Source organism: Eulemur rufifrons, chromosome 8 (genome assembly GCF_041146395.1).
Source record: "Eulemur rufifrons isolate Redbay chromosome 8, OSU_ERuf_1, whole genome shotgun sequence".
Classification (NCBI taxonomy): Eukaryota; Metazoa; Chordata; class Mammalia; order Primates; family Lemuridae; genus Eulemur; species Eulemur rufifrons.
Genome location: NC_090990.1, coordinates 27,426,260 through 27,448,313, shown reverse-complemented (window position 1 = coordinate 27,448,313; position 22,054 = coordinate 27,426,260). Strand labels below are relative to the sequence as shown.

At 38.9% G+C, this 22,054-nt stretch overlaps 1 protein-coding gene across 2 annotated transcripts; it reads left to right on the top strand.

The window, feature by feature from the left end:
• The first annotated feature begins 1,618 nt into the window (after positions 1-1,618).
• Positions 1,619-21,833, top strand: RRAGC (Ras related GTP binding C). 2 transcript variants are annotated; one of them, XR_011234495.1, is made up of 8 exons: positions 1,705-1,967; positions 3,990-4,193; positions 5,191-5,390; positions 8,208-8,322; positions 9,390-9,532; positions 13,308-13,456; positions 18,023-18,815; positions 21,612-21,833. XR_011234495.1 is itself a non-coding variant. In XM_069477720.1 (7 exons), the coding sequence occupies exons 1-7, from the start codon at positions 1,731-1,733 to the stop codon at positions 18,172-18,174; spliced, it is 1,200 nt and encodes a 399-aa protein (XP_069333821.1). In that variant the 5' UTR covers positions 1,619-1,730; the 3' UTR covers positions 18,175-19,606. The 2 variants fall into 2 exon arrangements, 1 of the variants encoding a protein (XP_069333821.1); XM_069477720.1 differs by lacking the exon at positions 21,612-21,833 and having other exon boundaries at positions 1,619-1,967; positions 18,023-19,606.
• The last annotated feature ends 221 nt before the right edge of the window (positions 21,834-22,054 follow it).

Genomic DNA, 22,054 nt, shown 5'->3' with positions numbered 1-22,054 from the left:
TTGAATGCATATAAAGAAGAGTGACCAATAGGGAGAGGGGCTTTGACTACGTAAGGCTATGCTGGTCCAATATGGTAGCCACTAGCCATATGTGGCAATTAAAATTAAACAATTAAAAATTCAGTTCCTCATTCATACCAGCAACATTTCAAGTGCTCAGTCCACATGTGGCTATGCATTAATTGAATAGTGCAGGTATAGAACATTTTTTTATCATCACAGAAAGTTGCATTAAATAGCACCATAAAAGGAATGGATGAAGGAACTGAGGATATTTAGCATGGAATAGAGAAGACTTTGTGGGTAAGTAAGACTGCAATTTATTTGAAGTGCTGTCATGAAAAAGATGAAGACTACTATTTTGTTCCCTTATAGGCTTCAGGGAGGGTGATTTTTTTGGCTGGAATAAGAAATTTTAAATCTTTACCATAGTGGAATTGGCTGCCTTTTGAGATGGTGAGCTCTCTTCCCTAGGAATTATTTCAGCGCACTCTGTACGTCCGTCTGTCAGTCACAGACACTGTAGAGTTGATTCATTTTAGGTGAGAGATTGGGCTACATGACCTCTAAGGGTGTGTCCCACCGTTAACTTTTAGGTGTAGACATAACCAAAGTCCCAGACCTGCATGAGTGCGTATTCCCTTCATACTCAAAAAAGACCAAGACCACCACCACACTGCACTTGCATTTGCTTCGGTTTGCTTTCATTATTCATTCCTTTGGTCTCTAAACTAAAGGACGTCATAGAAGATGCAGTGTTCTTTTGGGGGGGGGGGGTTGGAATTACCAGAGAAATAGACTTTGACCAGGTGGGAAAGAGAGGAAACTGAGTCCTGTTGAGTTTGAAGTGGCAGCAGTATCTAGTATCAGCAATTTGCTAAAGAAAGAAGGTAAAATGTTCTAGCGTGGCTGCATCAGCTTTCCCATCAGCGTCCAGCTACCTGCGAGAACAAACTAACACTGACCCATGACTCTGCCCTGGTTGAGGCTTTCCCCTCAGTCTGGCTGGCTCCTCCTCCATACCTTTGCACATCCCATCCATATCCATCCATCTAGATGTGTTTGTAGATTTTCTCATCCTCCCAACTCCCGAGCATTATTTGTGCCCATGACCTTCCCCATATAATATCTCGTACCGAGGCTACTTACGCAGAAGTCCGATCTCTGTTAATCTTCAAGCAACTTGAAGGCAGTCAGGGTTCGAGTCGGTTCCAGTTTTGTTCCCCTTGGTAAGTATCCAGGACATCGTAGGCATCAGTAAATACTGATTGGACGAGCACAATTGTAGGAGGAAAACAGTTCTTCCCCCAGATGCCCAGAAAACATCTTCCATTTCGGTGCTCTAGGGAGCCTGGAAGAAGGCAGGGGAGCGGTGAGAGGCACGTCGCGTGCTGGGCAGGACCGAGGTGCGTGCGGGCTGGGGCGGAGGGCAGAGGGCCGGGAGCCCGGGCGAGAGGCGCGGCCGGGCAGCCCTCCTCGTGATTCCTCCTCCCCCCTCCGCGGCTAGGAGTCAGGTGATTCCGGCACGTGACGGGGCACCACCTACCCTGCTGCTCCTGAGTGGCAGCTCGGGCGGCCAATGAGGCGCTGGGGCTCGGCTCCGGGCCTATGAGAGCCGGGCTCTGGGGGCGGGCCGGACGGCGGCGGCGGTGGCGGCGGAGTGGGGAGGCGGCGGCCTGGCTAGGCCTGGCCTGGCCTGTCAGGGTGCGGGCGGCGGCGGCTCCAGCACCATGTCCCTGCAGTACGGGGCGGAGGAGACGCCCCTCGCCGGCAGTTACGGCGCGGCTGATTCGTTTCCAAAGGACTTCGGCTACGGCGTAGAGGAGGAGGAAGAGGAGGCGGCAGCGGCGGGCGGCGGGGTTGGGGCGGGGGCCGGCGGGGGCTGTGGCCCCGGGGGCGCTGACAGCTCCAAGCCGAGGATTCTGCTCATGGGGCTCCGGCGCAGCGGCAAGTCCTCCATCCAGAAGGTGAGCGGGGCCGCGCCTGCCCCTCCCCCATCCCTCCCCTCCCCGGGGGCTCAGGTGGCCGCGGCGGGGAGGTCCCAGGAGGGCGGTGGCCGGGGCTGGCCTCGAGCTCTGTCCCACTGCACTTTCTCTTCTACTCTTGCGAGCGCAGCCCACAGGCGCAGCTCGCGCCAGGACCCTGACCTCTGCGTCCACGCCCAAGTCAGCTGAGGCCGGGTGGGTAGCTGGAGGGAGGCAGGTGTCGGGTGGCACTGCCCAAGACCTCCGCCCCCTGGGACCCTGCCCTGTGTCATTTACGAAACTGAGACGTACTCTGCAGTTCTCACTTGGAGAACTTCGTGGACTCCGTTCCCTGCACCCCTTTTTAAATTTGTTCCTCTCACTTCAGGTGACCAGAGTTTGCAGGGATTCCCAGTCCAGCCCCAGGGAGCAGCGTCTGAAAGAGTTGTGACTAAGGCACTGGACATTTTAATGCTTGCTCTTGTTACTAGTGTAAAAGAAACTTCACCGTAACATTATTGGGAATTGGGTACTAATATTGCCCCTGTTTCAGTCCTTGGGGTCTAATGAGTGTAATTACTGGTAATATTCTCCTTGTATGTCTGTGGTTGCAAAAATCTGAGACTTTGAGAAAGTTTTGCAGACCTACATCGGTCCATTTGTTTTCACTTTTGGTCTGTCATGAATGGAGGGCTGTACACTTCATAGTAAGGGGAAAATAGAGGCAAGGTTGACTTCCTCCATTACACACAGAGTGAGCTGGTAGTAAAACTATTATCACCTAGTCTTTCCCCCTTTCCACTCTGTCACTCTGTGACAAAGTTCTATCCAAAATCTGTGTGATGTTTTGTAGACGTGATACTTTGTAGACGTGATGTTCTCAAAAAGTAGCCTTCTTCTGAATTTACTGAATTTTACTGTGTTTTATTTACCCTTTCATCTCTACAGCAAAAGTTGGGTATGTTTATGGTGGGTTTTTAGCAAGCTGATTTTAATTCTTTTCACCTGTTACCGACAAAAACTTGGGAGTAACTGTTCATTTTTCTCTTTTAGAAAGTTAGTTAGTTTTATCTTAGGATTGTATGTGTTCTGATTATTGTGATCCTTTTTTTTTTTTTTTGAGACAGAGTCTCGCTCTTTTGCCCTGGCTAGAGTGCCGTGGCGTCAGCCTAGCTCACAGCAACCTCAAACTCCTAGGCTTAAGCGATCCTCCTGCCTCAGCCTCCTGAGTAGCTGGGACTACAGGCATGTGTCACCATGCCTGGCTAATTTTTTTCTATATATGTTTTTAGCTGTCTAAATCATTTCTTTCTATTTTTAGTAGAGATGGAGGTCTCGCTCTTGCTCAGGCTGGTCTCGAACTCCTGACCTCGAGTGATCCTCCAGCCTCGGCCTCCCAGAGTGCTAGGATTACAGGCGTGAGCCACCGCACCCAGCCTTTTGTGATCCTTAACGATTGTCTTTACCATTTCTTTTCTCCTAGGAGCTGCCTTTTTCCATGTTAACTCCCATGGGCACCTCCGTGGACATTTTCACTTCTATTTGGCATAGTTATTTGTCCTTGTTTTATTTCTTCCACAAGACTGCAAAATCTGTTTCTTTTTTTGTTTTTTATTATTCCACAGAGCCTGAGGTAGGCACTTAAGTAATTTTTGAATCAACAAAATATCTTAAGCTTTACCTATAAAGCTTCCATAATTTTAAAGCATATTTTGGCAGACTTAATACAGTTTAACCCTCCCCCTAAAAAAGAAAAAAACAACAAACCAATGGAGGTGAGAGATGACTAGTACTGGTTATGGTGCAGGAAAGTTTTAGCTGAAAGTAGATTTAATGGAAATTAATTGGGTGTTATCTTTTGTGAGAAATAAAAGGATAGTGACTACCAATGGATTCACCATTTGGTTTTTACCTTTAAAAAAATTTTTGCTGTGGGATCAAATTTTTTATGTTAAACCAGGGTGGAATTTTGAATTTAAATACTGAAGTTAAATAGTCATAAAATTGTCTTGTTTCTTTTAACAGGTGGTGTTTCATAAGATGTCACCCAATGAGACCCTCTTTTTGGAAAGTACCAACAAGATTTATAAAGATGACATTTCCAATAGTTCCTTTGTAAATTTCCAAATTTGGGATTTTCCTGGGCAAATGGACTTTTTTGACCCAACATTCGACTATGAGATGATCTTCAGGGGAACAGGAGCATTGATATATGTCATTGATGCACAGGTAGTCACTAATAATTATGTTTACTTCTCTTCCCTAGTGGCAAAAAGATACAGAAACAAAGAAAAGTTGTTTATTTTCTTTGTCTTGTGCTTGCAGCTTTTTTCTTTGGCAGTAAATTCCCTAACAGTATAAGAACTGCAGTTGCATAGGTGGTTTGGGAGCAAGTATGTCTTTGTCCAAGTACAGAATTTCAGATGATTAAGAGATACGGTTTACATTTTTGAGTCCTAGTTAATGAATAGCTAACACTGGCTTTCCACTTTTATTGGTTAATAGTAGATATTCTTGTACTTTAATAACTATAACAATAGTGACATCACTCACTCAAAAGATCCCATGCTATAATATAAAATTGTGAGAATTAGAGTCAGCAGATAAAATAAGTGAGTGGTTTTCTTAATTGCCCAAATTGAGTTTAGTCCAGCAAGCATTTTTTGAGGACCTAACGTGGCAGGCAGTCAGATGAATAGAACGTGGCCCTGTCCTTAAGAAGCTTAATTTTTATAAGCTTAAGCATTAGTTAGGAATGCTTTCTGAGTGACAGGCTCTATATAGTGGGTGCTTTCACATACATGATGTAATTTAATTTAGTCTTCACAGTATTGTGAGGTATATATTGTAATTCCTGTTTTATAGATGAGTAAACTGAGATCACAGAGTTTAAGCAACTTGGTCAAAATCACACACCTAATAAATGGCAGAGCTGGGATTACTTTAAAAAAATCTATTGGGAAGAAATGTCTGTTTCCTTTTTTTTCTTTATGTTACCAGTATTAAAAATTATAAGCATTAACTTGGTAATTGAATTTTTTAATCTTGAGAAATTGAAGAGCTATTTAGTGGTATAAGTTAATATATTTGAATGTTTGAATATTTGTGAATAATAAGGATAACATATTTTCTGTGTTTGGGGAAATAGGTGGTTTGAGGCTTTCTTAGCTCGTTACTTGACCTTTGTAAGCTTTCTTTTTAAAAAATATTTTGTTCTGACTTACAGGATGACTACATGGAGGCTTTAACAAGACTTCACATTACTGTTTCTAAAGCCTACAAAGTTAACCCAGACATGAATTTTGAGGTTTTTATTCACAAAGTTGATGGTCTGTCTGATGATCACAAAATAGAAACACAGAGGGACATTCATCAAAGGGCCAATGATGACCTTGCAGATGCTGGGCTAGAAAAACTCCATCTTAGGTAACAACATATGTGTTTGATATGAGAGCCCTGAACAATGTGTAAATGTATTCCCATCTCTGTCATTACAAACACTGTAGCTATCTGTTACTGATATGCTCTTTCCCAAATCTGTAATGTTTTTGATCTCTTCTTTGTTGAATGCCAAGCTGTTTTGGGAGCTTGATGTTATTGAGAAGTTACTTTACCCACTTTTTGCATTTTCCTGGAGATTGAAGTCATGTGAAGTGTTTCCATTGGTGCTTTTCCAAGTTCATCTCAAGAGTCTGGAGTCAGGCTATTTCCTCATGGCATAAATCTGCTTTGGGACTCCCCACTGTTGATTTCATTATTTTTCTTTCCCCTTGCCTCAGTGCAAGAAATCTCCTGTCACATCTGTTGTAGAAATCTTTAGGTTGAGGATTGAGTCTTGACAGTGTCTTTCTCAGTAAGAAAGAGCCTTTTAAAGGAGATATATTTTCAAGTGTGGACTGACTCTGATGTATCTTAGGTTTTAAAACACTTTATACTTCCATGAAACTCAAGTGTGGGTTAGGTGGGTTTATCCTGTAAATTTGCGTAAAGCTGCTATTAAGTTTAAAGGACTGCTGGTTTATAATTAAATTTTGTTAAGTTAGAGAATAGATATTAAATAGGATTGATTTGTGTATTTGCATTCGGAAAGTCTACGAAGAATATTTTTCTACATCTTATTTTTTTGGTGATATAGGTAGAAATGAGTATATTTAAAATACCCAAGAAAATGTTGTCTTGATGATATAAGCAGTTTAAAGAGGGAACAGGGGAGAGACACAAGCGCAGTAATTTCCCTATCCCTGGTCTGTTACAGGGACTTCCCCTACAGGCTCAAGCCAACCCTCATCTTTATCTCTCATATTCCCTGGGCTTCAGGCTCCGAGATCTTTCAGTTATTCTTCTAGGAAGCCATGTAGAAAAGTCTCATTGACCTCTACTTTGCCTGGATTAAATTTTTAAAAATTTATAAGTAATTCATGCTCAAAAAGATAAAAATTCAGTGATGTCTATAAGAGAAACTGCCTTCCCATAAAATTCCTCAATCTAATTTTTTTAGAATCTATTATTAATAGTTTTTACCTGGATTTTAAGCCATGGTTGTCCTGTGTTGCCCAGTGCCCATGGGGATTCTTCTGACTCTCTTTATGTCTGTGTCCCTTACCAAGGTATCTCACCCCAATGGTTCATGCCATCCCTTACCCCAGTACCCTATAGGGCCCTAGTCCTTGTTAACATCAGTAGAATTTGGCACTTAACTTTTATTTAATACTAGCAGGCTTGTGCAATGAGGGTCCATTTGATTTCTAGTTTCTAGAAACTCACTTTACTAAAATGCCCTGTCCTTGCTGATTGTCTTTGTCCCATCTACCTCCGAGCCTCACAAGCCCTGCAGGACCATCTCACTTTGCTAATCTTTTTGCCTAAAGGAGACACTAAAATATTCCTTTCTTCCTGTACCTGTGGGATCATCTTGGCCTTGTCTGTTCCAGTGTTGTCACGTCTAGAGTCGAGTCTTTTCTCACACAGCGTTGAGTTCTTAGGTCAGCTCCTTGAAAGTATCTTTTTTAAACATTTTATTTATATATTTATTTTCGTGCACGCCCCTGGTGACCCCCTAAAAATATCTTTAAATTACCTATAAAGTGGTATATACAGTTCTTTGTCTCTGACTTTGTCACATATCCATATAAATGTATTGTGGATACAACTATATAATGAAGAGTGTATACCCTGAGTGAAAAAGCAAGTAGAATTGTCCAGTGTTTAAATTGTTAAAGGCCTGTCTCTCTCTCTCTGTCATTCTTTCTCTCTGTCTCTCTCACTCAGATAATGTGTTATGTTGAATCTACAAATGTTACTTCTCCACTGTACATCCTTTTAGGCCTCCTAACTCCTGTTTCATTCTCTATCTGACCCCTGCTCCCATCTTCCTTAATATGCTTTTTATATAAATTATAAACACCAGTTATATTCATTTGTTTATTCAACAGATACTTATGAGCACTGCTCAGGGCAATGGGCTTGCAGCTGTGAGCCAGACTGACAAAGTCTTTTTTCCTCATGGACTTACATTTTGTAATGACACAGCTCAAAAGCACCTATAAATAAATGTATAGTGTAATTTTAAGTACTTATCAATGCTGCAAAAACAAATTAGGGGAAAAGGGTAGAATCAGGTACAGGAACAGTATTTTAGGTAGGGTAGTTAGAAAAGAACTTTTGAGGATGTGACATTAAAAAAATTTTTTTACAGGTAGGTCTCACTATGTTGCCCAGGCTGGAGTGCAGTAGGTATTCACAGGCACAATTGTAGCTAGTAGCTACAGCCTCGAATTCCTGGGCTCAGGTGATCCTGCTGCCTCAGCCTCCCAAGTAGCTGGGACTATAGGCACATGCTACTATGCCCGGCTAGGAGGTGACATTGTAGGAGAAACCTGAATTATATTCTTATTTAATAAAAGTCTCCTATCTCTTCTAGCTTTCTTTTGGTTTTTAATCTTGGTTTTTATCTCAGTTATGTGCTTAAAAAACCAAGCTTTTTGGATCAGACTACAAAGACTTAGGTGAATATTCAAGTTTCAGCATCTGAAAATGCTTTCCTGGGTACTGCCTCAATTGCCCTCTGTGTAAATGCAGTAGAGAGGTGTATAGCGACAAGCCAGGTGGGACACTGCATTCGTCATCTTGAATGGTGGGCATGGTTTTGAATTTACTGGAATCAAATGTTACAGTTTTATATATTATGATAGTTGTCAACCTAAGGTGTTTCTCAAACTAATCAATCTATGTTGTGTTTTTCAGCTTTTATTTGACTAGTATCTATGACCATTCAATATTTGAAGCCTTTAGTAAGGTGGTACAGAAACTTATCCCACAACTGCCGACCTTGGAAAACCTATTAAATATCTTTATATCAGTAAGTGAATCATTTAATTTACTGTAGTTTCTGATTCCATTTTTGTTAAATGTACTCCTTTTAAAATCCTCCATAAAATGGCTTGAATTAGTCTGAATCAAGCTTAAAGACTAATGGCACACTTAACATGTAAAATAAATAAGAACATAAGATATGGCTTGAGCTGCTATTTTCTGAATTATTTTCTTAGCACTCATCTTTTTTGTGTTTAAAATGAACCGATGAAAAATTTTTTCGTGCTTATTTGAAAACATCTTCATGATATCTGTTTTCTGAAGGAAGAATAGTAACTGGAAAAGACTGGGTTTGGGGAATGTGACTCAGTTTAATCTCTGCCTTATTGGAGGTCACATTGGAAAATTGGTCTTTTCCTTTTCTTGCTAACTAAAATCTTAGTATATTAAATCTTATAATTTAGTGTGTAATCTTAGTATCTTGGTTTGTAAAATCTTATATTTTAGTATGTAATCTTAGTATGTAAAATCTTATATTTTACATTCTTATTTTGAAGATTCAGCTTAATAAAAAAGGGTAGCCCTCCAATAAATTTAGCATTTAGCTATTGTATTTTTCAAACATTACTTTGAGAGGACCCAATGTGTGGCGATCCCCACTTTGACTGTTTTGGGCTTTTGAGTTGTGCTAGATATTGACGTCAAGCTGTAATTCTTTTATGTTTTGCTAATTGCAGCATAAAGCCTTTCTGGTAGCAAAGTCATTCAAATCAAAGATTGATAATAATAGTAAGAGAGGATTATTGAAAATGTAGCATAGCTTGATTTTTGGAGAACTTTTTTGACAAATTTTTGGTGATATCTTAGAAAATAATTCATTCAAGTAAAGCAGAAGAAGAGAAATGTTTCAGAGAGCAGAGAAATAATTCCGCTTTTATTCTTTGGTTAATAGAAGGGTCTTTCAACCCAGTACTATTTGTTTTTTGTTATTGAGTTGTATAATTAAAAATGACCTTGTATGTTACTCAGTAATTCAAGATCTTTGATAAGTTGCAAATTATAATTCTTAAAAAAAAAAACAACTGAATACTTACCCCATTTTGTTTTTCCAAGAATTCAGGTATTGAAAAAGCTTTTCTCTTTGATGTTGTCAGCAAAATCTACATTGCAACAGACAGTTCCCCTGTGGATATGCAGTCTTATGAACTTTGCTGTGACATGATTGATGTTGTGATTGACGTGTCTTGTATATATGGGTAAGTTATATACATGTTTCTGTAAGATCTCGGGTAGAAAACTACCAGCTTGATTTGTCTAGGAGATTAATTTCTGAAGCCTTTGGCAAGTACTGTATGAAGTCAGATTGTGCTCATTCTAGTGCTTCAACTTGGAGCATGGTTTCCCTGTAAGTGGGCTGCTGGATCTTACTCCTTCAGACAGGATGCCTAAGAGAAGTTGAAAAGTATGACTAGCACTGGACTTATTTATCACTGAAAGTTTCTCCCACCATTATTTGGGGGGTTCGCACTGTATCATCTCACTACTGGGACTTAGCTAGATTGAAAAACTAGACTCATTTATTTAAAATGGTCTGAATAATAAAGTAAGTTTTGGTTCCTAATTTAACTGCAGGCCTTATGGAATGAGTGATTCTTAATCTTTCAGAGAGCAAAGAAACAAGGTAATTAGATTTTGGGTATTAAGTAGAAGGACTTAAACACATAAAAATTTGACCCGTACATCTAAGTTTCCAAAATTACATTTCTAAAATATGAGCTCTTCTTTATGTAAATTCGCCAAAACCTATATAGAAATTTATAGAAGCCAGCAAACAAGTGATTTTGTAGAATAGGCCAGAGCACTAGTGAAAACTTTGGAAAATTACTAGCATTTCAAAAGCCAGTAACGTTCTCTGTACCCTCTAACATCCCTGATTCCCCTAGTATATTAACATCAGAACTCCCAAGGTGCTTTCAGATGCTTTAACATTACCTTTGCTTTCTAATACCTGTGTCCTCTGTCTGTTCCTCTTCTCTGCTCCACCCAGTCTAAACTTCTTTCACCTCTGACTGCCCTTCACCTTGGTCTAATTTGTCAGTGTCTCTCTCCAGCTGCCTCTGTGTAGGAAAGTGCATTTGTTCAGCCTGTTCTTTACCTGTCTATTCCTGTCTTCCATTTCTGTCTATTCAGTTGTGATTACATGCTGTCCTTTGTTTTAATTGTTTCCATAATGAAAATGAGATATTGTTGGTTTATTATGTTATTTAGTAAAATTTCATGTTTGTTTTCCTAGTTTTAAAAATGGATCAGTAGAACATTTGCTTTTTTTTAAAACAAAAATTCTGTAAACCAACTTTTTAATAATATGAATCAAATTTATAAAATTTATAAAATATTTATAAAATTTATTTTCAGTATAACATACATTATACATTATAAAGTACATTGTAAAAAAATGTCCATTACATCACTATTCTTAACACAATCTGTGCATTTAATTTGATGTGCTTTATTATTGTTTAATTTACTTCTTACTCGACTCTTGACTTACATTTTTTTGAATGGGGACCACAGATAACTCTGACAATTGTAGTTTAATGATTGAAATAGCTTTCAGACTCTGTATGGCTCACTTTGCAAGTATGAGGATTCCAAAGTGTAAATAATACACTGTAATTCTTTTAATTAAAAAAAAATGCTATGTATCCCAGGCTGGACTCGAATCCCGGGCTTAAGTGATCCCCCCACCTCAGCCTCCCAAGTAGCCAGGACTATAGGTGCTTGCCACCACGCCCAGCTTAGATTGTATTTCTTTTGGTTTTTATATTTACTTCTTTTTCACCAATGGCAGTGTTCATATTTTAGATCCTTCTTTTATTTGCAGGCTGTGTCAGCACAGATTAGTATGAGGGAAGATTTGAAGTCTACTATATACCATGCATCCTAGGTAAACAGGATGGAAGTGTGAATGCATGGAATACTGCTAGGTCACAGGAAGAGAAAGTATTTTGACAGTATGCATTTTGTCCCATGATATTTGTTATGAGCTTTTCACTTTGTAGTTTGAGGACTAACAAGGTTACTTTTCCTCTAAGTTTATTATACCTCATTGTGCCCTATTGGCAGTAATTAGGATATTCTGCTACTAAGGATAGTTCTCTTGGTCTTGACTTCGCATATTTTGACAAAGATTCAGATAAGCATATTTTCCTAGTACTCTGAAAAACTGTTAAAACAGATAAACTTAGAAAGCAAATACTATGTTTTAAAAACTGAGCAAGCTTTTTAAGGTCATTGACATATTTTTATTCTTAGTTTTATTAATCACAGCCAAATCAAATCTGTGTAATCTCCAGACTTTGAATAGAATGTGCTTTTCTTCTTTCTCACATTAGTGTGTAATTGAAGATCATATGCTGGTTAGACATTATCAACTTTATAGCTTTTTACAGCTGTTGGCCGTGGGGGTACTGGCTTAGGGAATCTTCAGGGTTGTCTGTGTTGGAGCCTGTTGTCAGGGTTAATGCTTGTTCTCACTTTCCATGTGGCACAAACAAGGATCTAGGTAGGTCATCTAACTATAAGCTGAGAATACATAGCACTTCAAACTTCCTCTTCTCCAATCAGAAGGAAGTAGTTTTCTTTTATACTCTTAAAGCAAATGACACCTACTTCCCCATGATTCTGGGGAATCTAGCTAGGAAAGATACTGGAAACTGTGTGGAATTGAGTTAAAAATCCAGAGTTTGAGTTCTGACTTTGCTAGGAAAGCCCTTCACTTTTAATGAACTTCAGTTTCTACATCCTTTAAATGGGCATATTTCTCTTCTTTATGTGGTTTACTTTGGCTTGTTGCAGAAAGGATTTAAAAATGGTTTAATAGGGCTATAGTAGTAATTCCTGTCTTCAGGGTTGTTGTGAGGATCAGATTAATGTGTGAGAAGGTAAACTGTAAGATTCAGAATAGTTTAAAAAAATAAGCCAAGAGTTCATGGAAAAAATATATACAAAATATAGAAAAATGAAAAGAGGAGTAAAAAGCCATTACTAAGACAACTATTAACAATTTTTTTAGTGTTATTTCTGTCTTTTAAAATGTTTCTTTGAAGACAAATCTTTTTCAAATTAATGTATGAGAAGGTAAACTGTAAGGCTTAGTAGTTTAAGATATAAGTCTCACCACCATTTGTTAACAACAATTGCATGGGAAATATAAAAAAGTGAAAATAGGAGGAAAAAAGGATTATTTTACTACCATAGACAACTATTGCTAATGTTTTCTTTTTAGCCTATTTCCTTCACCTTTTTTTTTTTTTTTGGAGGGAAATACTTTATTTAAAAAGGCAGTTTTGACAGCTGCTAATTCCTAGCAATAGCTAGACAACCTTTAGACTTTTACGAGCAAGTACATCAGAATAAAGTTTCAGAGCACATAGCTCTTTAAAAGTTGTTGATTTCAACGTAGTTCTTACTGTTCTCTAGCCAGGAATATTCTTGTATAGTCTTAAGAATTTTCTTGCTTTCATGAGGAAGCAAAAAAATGTTTTCTGAGAAAACCGTGTGGTCGACTTGGCATATGGAATATGCCTTGAAGGAGCTCACTTAGGTGGTAGCAGGTCCCAGAGGGCCCTGTGACGCGAGGGAAGTACAGAGAGGAGGCATCTCAGTTGGGCTTACAGAATACAGTCTGAGGGGTAAGTAGTCCCATCTGGCAAGATGTTGGAAGTGGTGTCATTTCTCTGGGTAAGATAGATACATGTTTTCACTTTTTTCTCCAAATGTCTGAATATCTGTTATATTAGAGGATATGTATGGAGTTTTTGTTGTTATTGTTTTTAATAGGAATCCCTGGGATTCTGCTTTTAGGAACCTTATACTGAAACAATACTCTGTTCCAATATATGTAAGCCAGTATTATCTCTCAAAAGACGTTTGGGAAATGGGGTGGAAAGACTTGTCATTGTGCAAATTAAATGTGACAAAATGCCCAGTTGGGAAACCTGTGATGAACAGTACTTTCTTTTAAAATAGGTTAAAGGAAGATGGAAGTGGAAGTGCTTATGACAAAGAATCTATGGCAATTATCAAGCTGAATAATACAACTGTCCTTTATTTAAAGGAGGTGACTAAATTTTTGGCACTGGTCTGCATTCTTAGGGAAGAAAGCTTTGAACGAAAAGGTAATGGCATTTTAAAAAGCCGTTTTTATGTTAAGTTCTTTGCCATAATTTCCCAGGTTCTTGAAAACAAGAGAAAACAATATTGCAGTGTTTGACAAATGGTTATCTTTAGAAAAAAAATTAGCTCAAACTACGTTTGTCCCTTCCCTTACATATATAGTCCTGACTCTCTCCTTTCTTCTTTTGATCTTTTATTTTAAATCGTGTTTTTTATTCCAACCTCTCTTACTTCAGATTCTTTCATTACCTGTTTACCTGCCTGCAGTTTGGCTTCCATCTGAACCGGTCTACTGAAACTGTTCCTTGAGAGATTACCAGATTACCTTCTTGCTGCATTCAGTGGCTTTTTCTTACTCTGCAGCCTCTTCAGCCTCCGGAAGCATGTCGTTCCCTCCTTTCTCAAAGCTTTCTTCTCTTTTTGCTTCCCTAGAGCTGAATTTTCTGAGTCATTTCATGTGTTTGTTTCCCTGACCACGTCTCCTGTTTCTTCTGGCTGTTTTTCTTTTTCTCAGTCCTGAGCATACAGAGCCAAGTCTTTCTGCTCATTTATTCTCCAGGTCAGCTCATCCAATCCATGGCTTCAGTTAATCTTCTGTATGTGGTTGATTGAAAAATTCACGTCTCCAGCTCTGACTTGGGGTCATGTTCCAGTCCCACGTTTGGAACTTTTAATGAGACATCTTCCCTAAATATCTGATTGTTATCTTGGGCATCTTGCCCATCATCAGTTGATGATTATTTCCCCTGTTTTGTGACTCTCTTGGCTACCCTACTTCTGTCACTATGCCATTTTTCTCCTGTCCAAGCTTGGATATCTTGTAGTCAGGTAATTGGTGTTATTGCTGAAGGGGTCCTTGCAGATTGGTTCACAGAAGGCATTTCATGTTCTCCTTTTTCCCTTATTCTATATCCTTTACATTGAACTTTCACCAAATCTTATTTTTTTCTTAACTGTTTCTTGGGTTTCCTTTCCATTTCCAATGTCAGTGACTCCAGTCTATGTCTTCATCCTTCCAGGCGTGTGGTGCTGTAGTAATCTTCTACTTGATAATATTCATGCATTTGACATGTATATGGAGGGTTTAGTATATATCATCTTTTATCCTGAAGGCAGATTAGTTTTCAGAAAATTTCTTTTATCATATTACTTAACTACTCAAAGATTTAGAGTAGCTCTCTATTATTCACTGCAATAAGTCCCTACTCTTCTACCTGAGTTTTTAATGAAATATTTCAGATATACATTTTTTGGATAAAATAAAACATGTGTGTTCATCTTTGAGCTTAAGAACTAAAACATGACAAATATAGTTGATGGTCTTCTGTGTATTTCTCTCAATTGAAATCCTTTCCTTTGTACTATGTGTTTTATTTCTCTTATGGGTGATTGATTCTTTTACTTCATATCTATCCTTAAACAATATAGAGTATTGTATGTCTTTGTATAAATGATATCAAAATATAAGTAGTCTTTGCAACCTACTTGTTTCTCTTCATTTAGGGTTTTTGAGATTCATGGCTCATAAACCATAGTTCATTCATTTTCACTGCTATATAGTATTCTGTGGGTTGAATAAACCACAATGTATTTTCTTATTGCTGGACATTTAGATTATTTTAAAAATTACAAATAGTTCTGCAGCAAATGCTCATGAACAAGTTTGCCTTTGCATATGTGGAGAATTTATCTAGGGTATGCATTCAGGAGTGGAATTTATAGAGTACATACATCAATTTTATTAGACATTACCAAACTGCTCTCTGAATGACTTCCCTACTTTCAACCCTGACAGTACTGTATGGAAGAAAGGTCTTAATCACTTTGTATCCTTGATAATGCTTGATATTGTCAGACTGTGTAAGTGTTGTCAATCTGGTAGATGTGAAAGGTGTCTCATTTGGTTCTCATTTTTTTTTTTTTTTGAGACAGAGTCTCACTCTGTTGCCCGGGCTAGAGTGAGTGCCGTGGCGTCAGTCTAGCTCACAGAAACCGCAAACTCCTGGGCTCAAGCGATCCTACTGCCTCAGCCTCCCGAGTAGCTGGGACTACAGGCATGCGCCACCATGCCCGGCTAATTTTTTGTATATATATATATTTTAGTTGTCCATATAATTTCTTTCTATTTTTAGTAGAGACGGGGGTCTCACTCTTGCTCAGGCTGGTCTTGAACTCCTGACCTCGAGCGATCCACCCGCCTCGGCCTCCCAGAGTGCTAGGATTACAGGCGTGAGCCACCGCGCCCAGCTGGTTCTCATTTTTACTTATGTAATTACTCATTAGGGCAAAAGTCTTTCATGGTAAGCACTTTTTCGTGGCTGTTCAGTTGTTTTCTGTAGCAATTTACCTGTTCACATGTTTTTATCCTTTTTGTACTGATTCTTAGCAGTTCTTTTTCTCCATTTTAATTTAAAAAAATTTTAAACTTTAGTTATGAAAAATGTCTGATATACACAAAAGTAGACCAGCCCAATTAATCACCATGTACTTATCCTTGCTTCAACTTTCAGACACTCATATTCAATCTTGTTTCCTGAATAGCCTTTTCTCGATTAGGTGGCTATTATTTTCTACTCTTTTGTTGTAGAAACTGTCAAACATATTAAAAAGTAGAGAAAATAGTGTAATAAACTCCTTTTTATCTATCACCCACATTCAACAATCATCAAAATTATATCCAATCTTATATTTATACTCTTTTCTCTAGTGGATTATTTTGAAGCAATCCCTGACATTAAATCATTTTGCCTGTATAGATTTCTGTAGATATCTCTAAAAGGTAGTGTTCTTTTTTGAACATGACAATATTAGCATTAATAAACACAAAAAATTAGCAGTGATTTAATGGTATCAAATATCTGGTCAGTATTCAAATTTCTTTGATTGTCTCTCACCAGTCAGACCATTGCTTTCTCTCCTCCATCTGTGCTGTGTTCTTACTGCCACCTCCCTGCAGTTTTCTTGTGATTTTGCTCCCCTTTTCTGCCTAATTAAATCTGGCCTGTATCCCCAAAGTTCTCTCTCATCCCTGGAGCTTTCATTGATTGTTTTGCCCTGCACTTGGCTCTCTGTTTCTCTGGACTTCTTTCACATTTGTAGTCAGTTTGACACCAGATTGTTTTGATTTGTTTCTTGTGTCTTGGCTTTATGCCCCAGCTAGCATATCCTTGAAGGCATGGACCAGATCTGCTACTTCCTTTGACATATTGTACTCTATCATGCTGTTCATTATTTCCTGACTTTAATCAAATCAAATATAAACTATTGAAAGATCACACTGTGTTCAAGCAGGCCACACAGTGTATTTTAATATTTCACTTTTCTTGAATGTGATTTGAAACTTGGATGCCAAAGATGTCTATTTGGTCAAGGTGATGGTTAAATTGCACGTTTGTCAGCTATCAGGATGTTGTGATGGTGGATATATATGATGACTAGCTAGCTGTTCTTATGATTGAAGAGGTTGCTATCTAGTTTATAGGTTTAAGAGTTTCAAGCAGTATTTATCAGTCAGGGTTAATTTTGATTAACCCAGATTGTTATTTGGTAAGCCCAAATAACAATACCTTAAACAAGATGGAAGTTTGTGTCTCTTGCATATTAAAGAAGTCTGGAAGTATACAGTCTAGGACAGCTAAGGCAGCTTCCTGGTGTCCTCAAGCACATGGGTGTTTTTCTTCCTGCTCTGCCATTCTTAGCACTTGCTTCTATTCTCAAGGTCACCTCATGGTCCAGAATGGCTCTTGGAGCTCCAGCCATCTTATCCATATTCCAGACATTAATAAGGAACAACAGGAAGAAAGAATACATCCTCCTCCTCTTAGGAGTTCACGGAAGTCCCACATACTTCTTCTTATCTCAGTGGCTATAGTTGGTCATGTGGCCGTATCTAACTGCAAGGAAGACTAGGAAATGTAATGTTTTAGCTCAGCACCAATGTGCTCAACCAAAATTGGGGTTCTAATTCTAAGGAAGAAGGGGAAAAGTGGTTATTTGGTAGGCAGCTAGCCATTCTGTCACAAAATAGAAGCCTTTGTTCAACTAGAATCTTATGTGGAAGCCCAGTTCATTAAACAGATAAAGAGGAAGCTGCCTTGCCTGAAGAGGGCAGGGGGTGGCGGGTACAGGCTGCCTGAAGCTCTGCCTGCTGGGCCTCTCTGGTACTTCCCAGACTCCAGGCTTCTACTGAGCAGTTTGCCAAACTATTGCTTTACTATTTCCTTCAGCTCTTCATTGGCTGCCCCAAAGACTGGTAAAAGGAAGCTCTTGATATTTCAAAAAGTATTTTACTTTGACTTTAGATTTTATTGTAAACTTCCTTAGCAAATTTACTTTCCTAATTACTCAGATTGACTGCCCACCATGTCCTCGCTCAGGTCGTAGACTAGGTAACCAGTGTTAACAATTTGGGTATATGCTTTATCGTGTTTCCAGCGTAAAGAATTCCTCAGTTGGGTGTATGGTTTTTAGCGTACAATAATTTTTTTTTTCTGTCACCAAAATATTTTCTAGTAGGTAATTTCACAATTGACGTTCAGGAGGTGTGATTTTCTTTTTCTCTCTTGCAGGTTTAATAGACTACAATTTCCACTGTTTCCGAAAAGCTATTCATGAGGTTTTTGAAGTGGGTGTGACTTCTCACAGGAGCTGTGGTCACCAGACCAGTGCCCCCAGCCTGAAAGCGTTGGCACACAATGGCACACCGAGAAACGCCATCTAGTCTGAATCCCAGCGTCGGGGCTCCGTGCCAGCTTACTCTTCACTCCAGGGTCAGATGCCGTGTGCTACAGGACATGGGAGCTGCTGCTTGTGGGAATCTGGTGCCTGTCCCACTAGAGACAAGGGGTAGAGTTTCTCATTTGGATGAAAACCCCTTCAACCAGTGGTGTACGACTGAAGCTACTATTTCTTTTTGAAAAATGGCAAAAAAAAAAAAAAAATCTAGAGACCACAGAACTCAAGTTTGTCTTTTTCCTCTTTTGGGGCCTACTTTAAGTAGTTGGGATATTTTGGACCTGGAGATAACACCAATTACCCATCCTTACCAGGGAATGTTGCCGTCAAGTCCAGCTGAAAATAATAGAAAAAACTGAGTTTTTATATGCTTCACTTAGGCTTTCACTGAGTATTCCCTAAAGATCCGCCTTGCTTAAATTCTAACACTGCCTCTCAGATTTCAATTTTGGACATTGCACATCTAAGACCTTTTAAATGCATTTGCTTGCTAACTCAGAAGACACATAGTCTGACTGCAGCAAAAGACATTCCTGTATTTGTTATTGAAGAAATAAGAGAAAATTTTATGCTGCATCAGGTGGAGAGCAAGGCTCAACAGTGGCTGCATTAGTTCCCTTGGAAGTGGTGAGGAAAAAACTTTGAAACAGAAGAAAATTTTCACACGTGTGTTTTGAGTCCCAAATGTCTGGGTTCTTTCTCCTGCATTAGATAAATGATCGTGTTCAATGTAACAAAGGGAATTAAAAAAAAAAGTTTTTTCCACAGTCACCTTCTAGGGGAGAAACTCATTATGTCACTGAAGTATTTAGCTCACTTTTCTTTAATCTTGGTATCAGTCTCTACATACCTTTTATTCTAAGCTATCTGGATTCTTTATTGCTATTTGTTGACCATGAATGACCCTAAGGCAGTGGTGGATTGTCCACTGGGAGTTGGAAAGAGCACTGGTGTCACAACAATGTGGTATTTTACATCCTTCGTCTCCAGTATTCTGACACCAAGTTTCAGCTGTGGTACTTTCTTTGCCTAGGATATTAATTCATAATTGTTGTTTTTTATTGATGGTTGATACCCTTTCCATTGATTTAACTTACATATTATTTTTATTCCACACGCCCAGTAGTCATATATTCCAAAGCCACTGGACCACTTGAGTACATAAGTGCCACTGTTTAACGCGATATGTATATTCAGGTCTGTAAACCTAACAGTGACTTGGAGTGCTTCCTGCCGGTGATTCTGACTGTTGAGTATTTACATGGACCATGGTGATATCCAAAAGAAAAATGCTTTTATATTTATAGATTATTTCATTGAACTATATATAAAATGGGTATCAATAAATGTATTTACTCCAAAATCAGTTTTTCTGCTTGCCTAAGGTATGCGAGGGTGGGGTGATGGAACATTGGGTTGTCCCACCCCATCATTTTCTTTTGCTGCCTCGTGTGGTTACCTTTCCTTTTGTGTCTGTACTTCAGGTTCCATCCTGATGTGGGAATTTCATGGCTTTGTGTCTAGGCATCTCCCCTACCCATTTTGTAGGGTAGGAGGCCTAGCCCAGGTGAAAATGTGTGTGGCTGGGTGTTTCATGTCAATGAATCTCACTCATGGTGGGGAGTATTCAGGGCCTGGCACCGTTGATGCATTGTACCCAAGCTAATAAGGAATAAGGAGACGAGTGAAGTAGAACGCATTTAAAAAGTTGTAGCAATTCGAGCTTGTTTTCTGTTTCTTCCAATTCCTGAGAAACTCATTGACCCTTAAATATCTGTTAAATCATTGTTTATCTGTATAAATGCTTAGGTAGGGTAACTATACCTTAGGTTATCAATGAGAGAAAGATATATAGAGATTGAAAGATATTTTTTTGAGACAGGGTCTTGCTCTGTTGCCCAGGCTGCAGTGCAGTGGCACAATCATAGCTCACTATAACCTCAAACTCCTGGGCTCAAGTGATCCTCCACTTAAGCCCCCCAAGCAGCTAGGACTACAGGCACATGCCATCATGCCCAACTAATTTTCAGATTTTTTGTAGCCATGGGGGTCTCACTATATTACCCATGCTGGTCTTAAATGTGTGGCCTCAAGTTATCCTCCTGCCTTGGCCTCCAAAAGCAACTGGGATTACAGGTGTGAGCCACTACCTGGTGGAGAGATCTTTAATTTCATAATTAGACTACTTTAGAAGTTCAGTTTTAAAACTCTGAAATGGAAATCACAGAAACAGAAAAAAATTCTTATAGTTTTATCTAATCTTATTTCCTTTTTCAAATTACAGAAACAGGTCCAGAGGAGTAATGAAGCCTTGTTGAGGCTTATAGTTGGGATGACCACATAACTAAAACCAGATACTGTTGAGAGTGGAAGGGATGTCAGTAATGATGCTTGAGCCACAGATGTGAACTGGCACAGTTCTGGGTGAACCAAGGGTGGCCAGTCTCGTTATAGACATAGTGGCTGCCTACCTTAACCTGCAGCCTCCAGCCTCAGGCTCCCATTGGTTCAATGGAGATAATGCTTCAAGGTATATATGCTACATAGATGCTCAATAAATGTTACTTTTTCCTACTACTGAAAATTATAAATTCAGGGAGTGATTAAGGAGAAAAAGTGAAAAATGGTGAAATAGAAGTAAAATGCAGAAAGGAGACAACTCAGGAAAAAGAAAATGGAAGAGTACTATAAAACTACTAAGGGTTTGCCTAAAATGTTTTGTATCCTGATGGACGTACGAGTCTACTTCAAAGAGAGCTGGGACAGGTGGTTAAAAAAACCTTAAAGTCTTAGGCAGCAAGGTATTTTAGCTGTTTCACATATCACTACCTCTCCCGTTCACACATTCATATACACACATGCACATACATAATGATGTTCCAGTAAAGGGTGCTGGAGGCATTTGTGAGTTGTGTTAATTTACCTTCGGCATTTTGAGCATGTGCTTATACAGAGAAACAAATGATGTATTCATAAAAAATACAATGATGGTAGTTACAAACTTTGTTGGGGAAAGCACTGTGTGATTTGCGGATTTTGGTAAGGCTATTTGTCCTTTTTTGTTTCGTAAGTGCTAAAAGCTCTTCCAATTATTCAAGAGATTATTAGTGAATATTGTTACTATTTTCCGTCTCAGCTAGTAAAGTAACTTTAAATACTCTCCTTTGCCCCACTCCCCAGAGGCCCATAGGAACATAGTCTCTAGAGGGAATATGGGCAGCAGCTGGGCATAGCTGTGTGTATTTCTGTTAATGGTAGCTTCCCTGAACTGTTTGACCAGAGTTAGGAGACTCTGGACACACACAACATCCAAGAAAGTTGTGGAGAGATAGCAACTAGTAATTATTTTAGGTATTTATATGTATTACCTCATGTAATCTTCACAACTCCTTGTGAGGTCGGTACTATATTTCTGTTTTACAGATGGGGAAACTGAGGCACAAAGAAGCTCCATTGTGAGTGGTGGAGTTAAGCATTGGAACCCATGCCGTTTGATTCCAGAACCTGCATCCTTAAGCCACCCCTTGACCTTGCTTTCTTAGTAGGGAGGGAGGGTTCTCATGGTATGTTTTGCAGAAAAAGGGTTCTGTAGTTAAATTTTGGAAATGTGCATTCAGTAGTCTCTTTGAAGATTTCTTGTGTATAGTCAAATATTAAAGGCCCTGAAATGACCTGCAATAAAGAAGCCTGTTTGCCTTGGTTTATATCTCATGTTTCTAAGTTTATTTGACCTTTTAAGAAATGCCTATTCAAGCAGTGTATAATAAATACTCACTGAAGGACACTATTGAAACATTTTTGGTGAGATTGGAATTATGATTTTTATACCGTTTGTTTTCCAAGTATCTTAATAAAACCATTACCAC

Bases quoted from the DNA above. Each gene is read 5' to 3' on its own strand.
- RRAGC (XM_069477720.1), top strand. From the start codon at position 1,731: ATGTCCCTGCAGTACGGGGCGGAGGAGACGCCCCTCGCCGGCAGTTAC. The intron at 5,391-8,207 runs GTAACAACATAT...TGTGTTTTTCAG, and splicing joins CTAGAAAAACTCCATCTTAG to CTTTTATTTGACTAGTATCT. The intron at 9,533-13,307 runs GTAAGTTATATA...CTTTTAAAATAG, and splicing joins GACGTGTCTTGTATATATGG to GTTAAAGGAAGATGGAAGTG.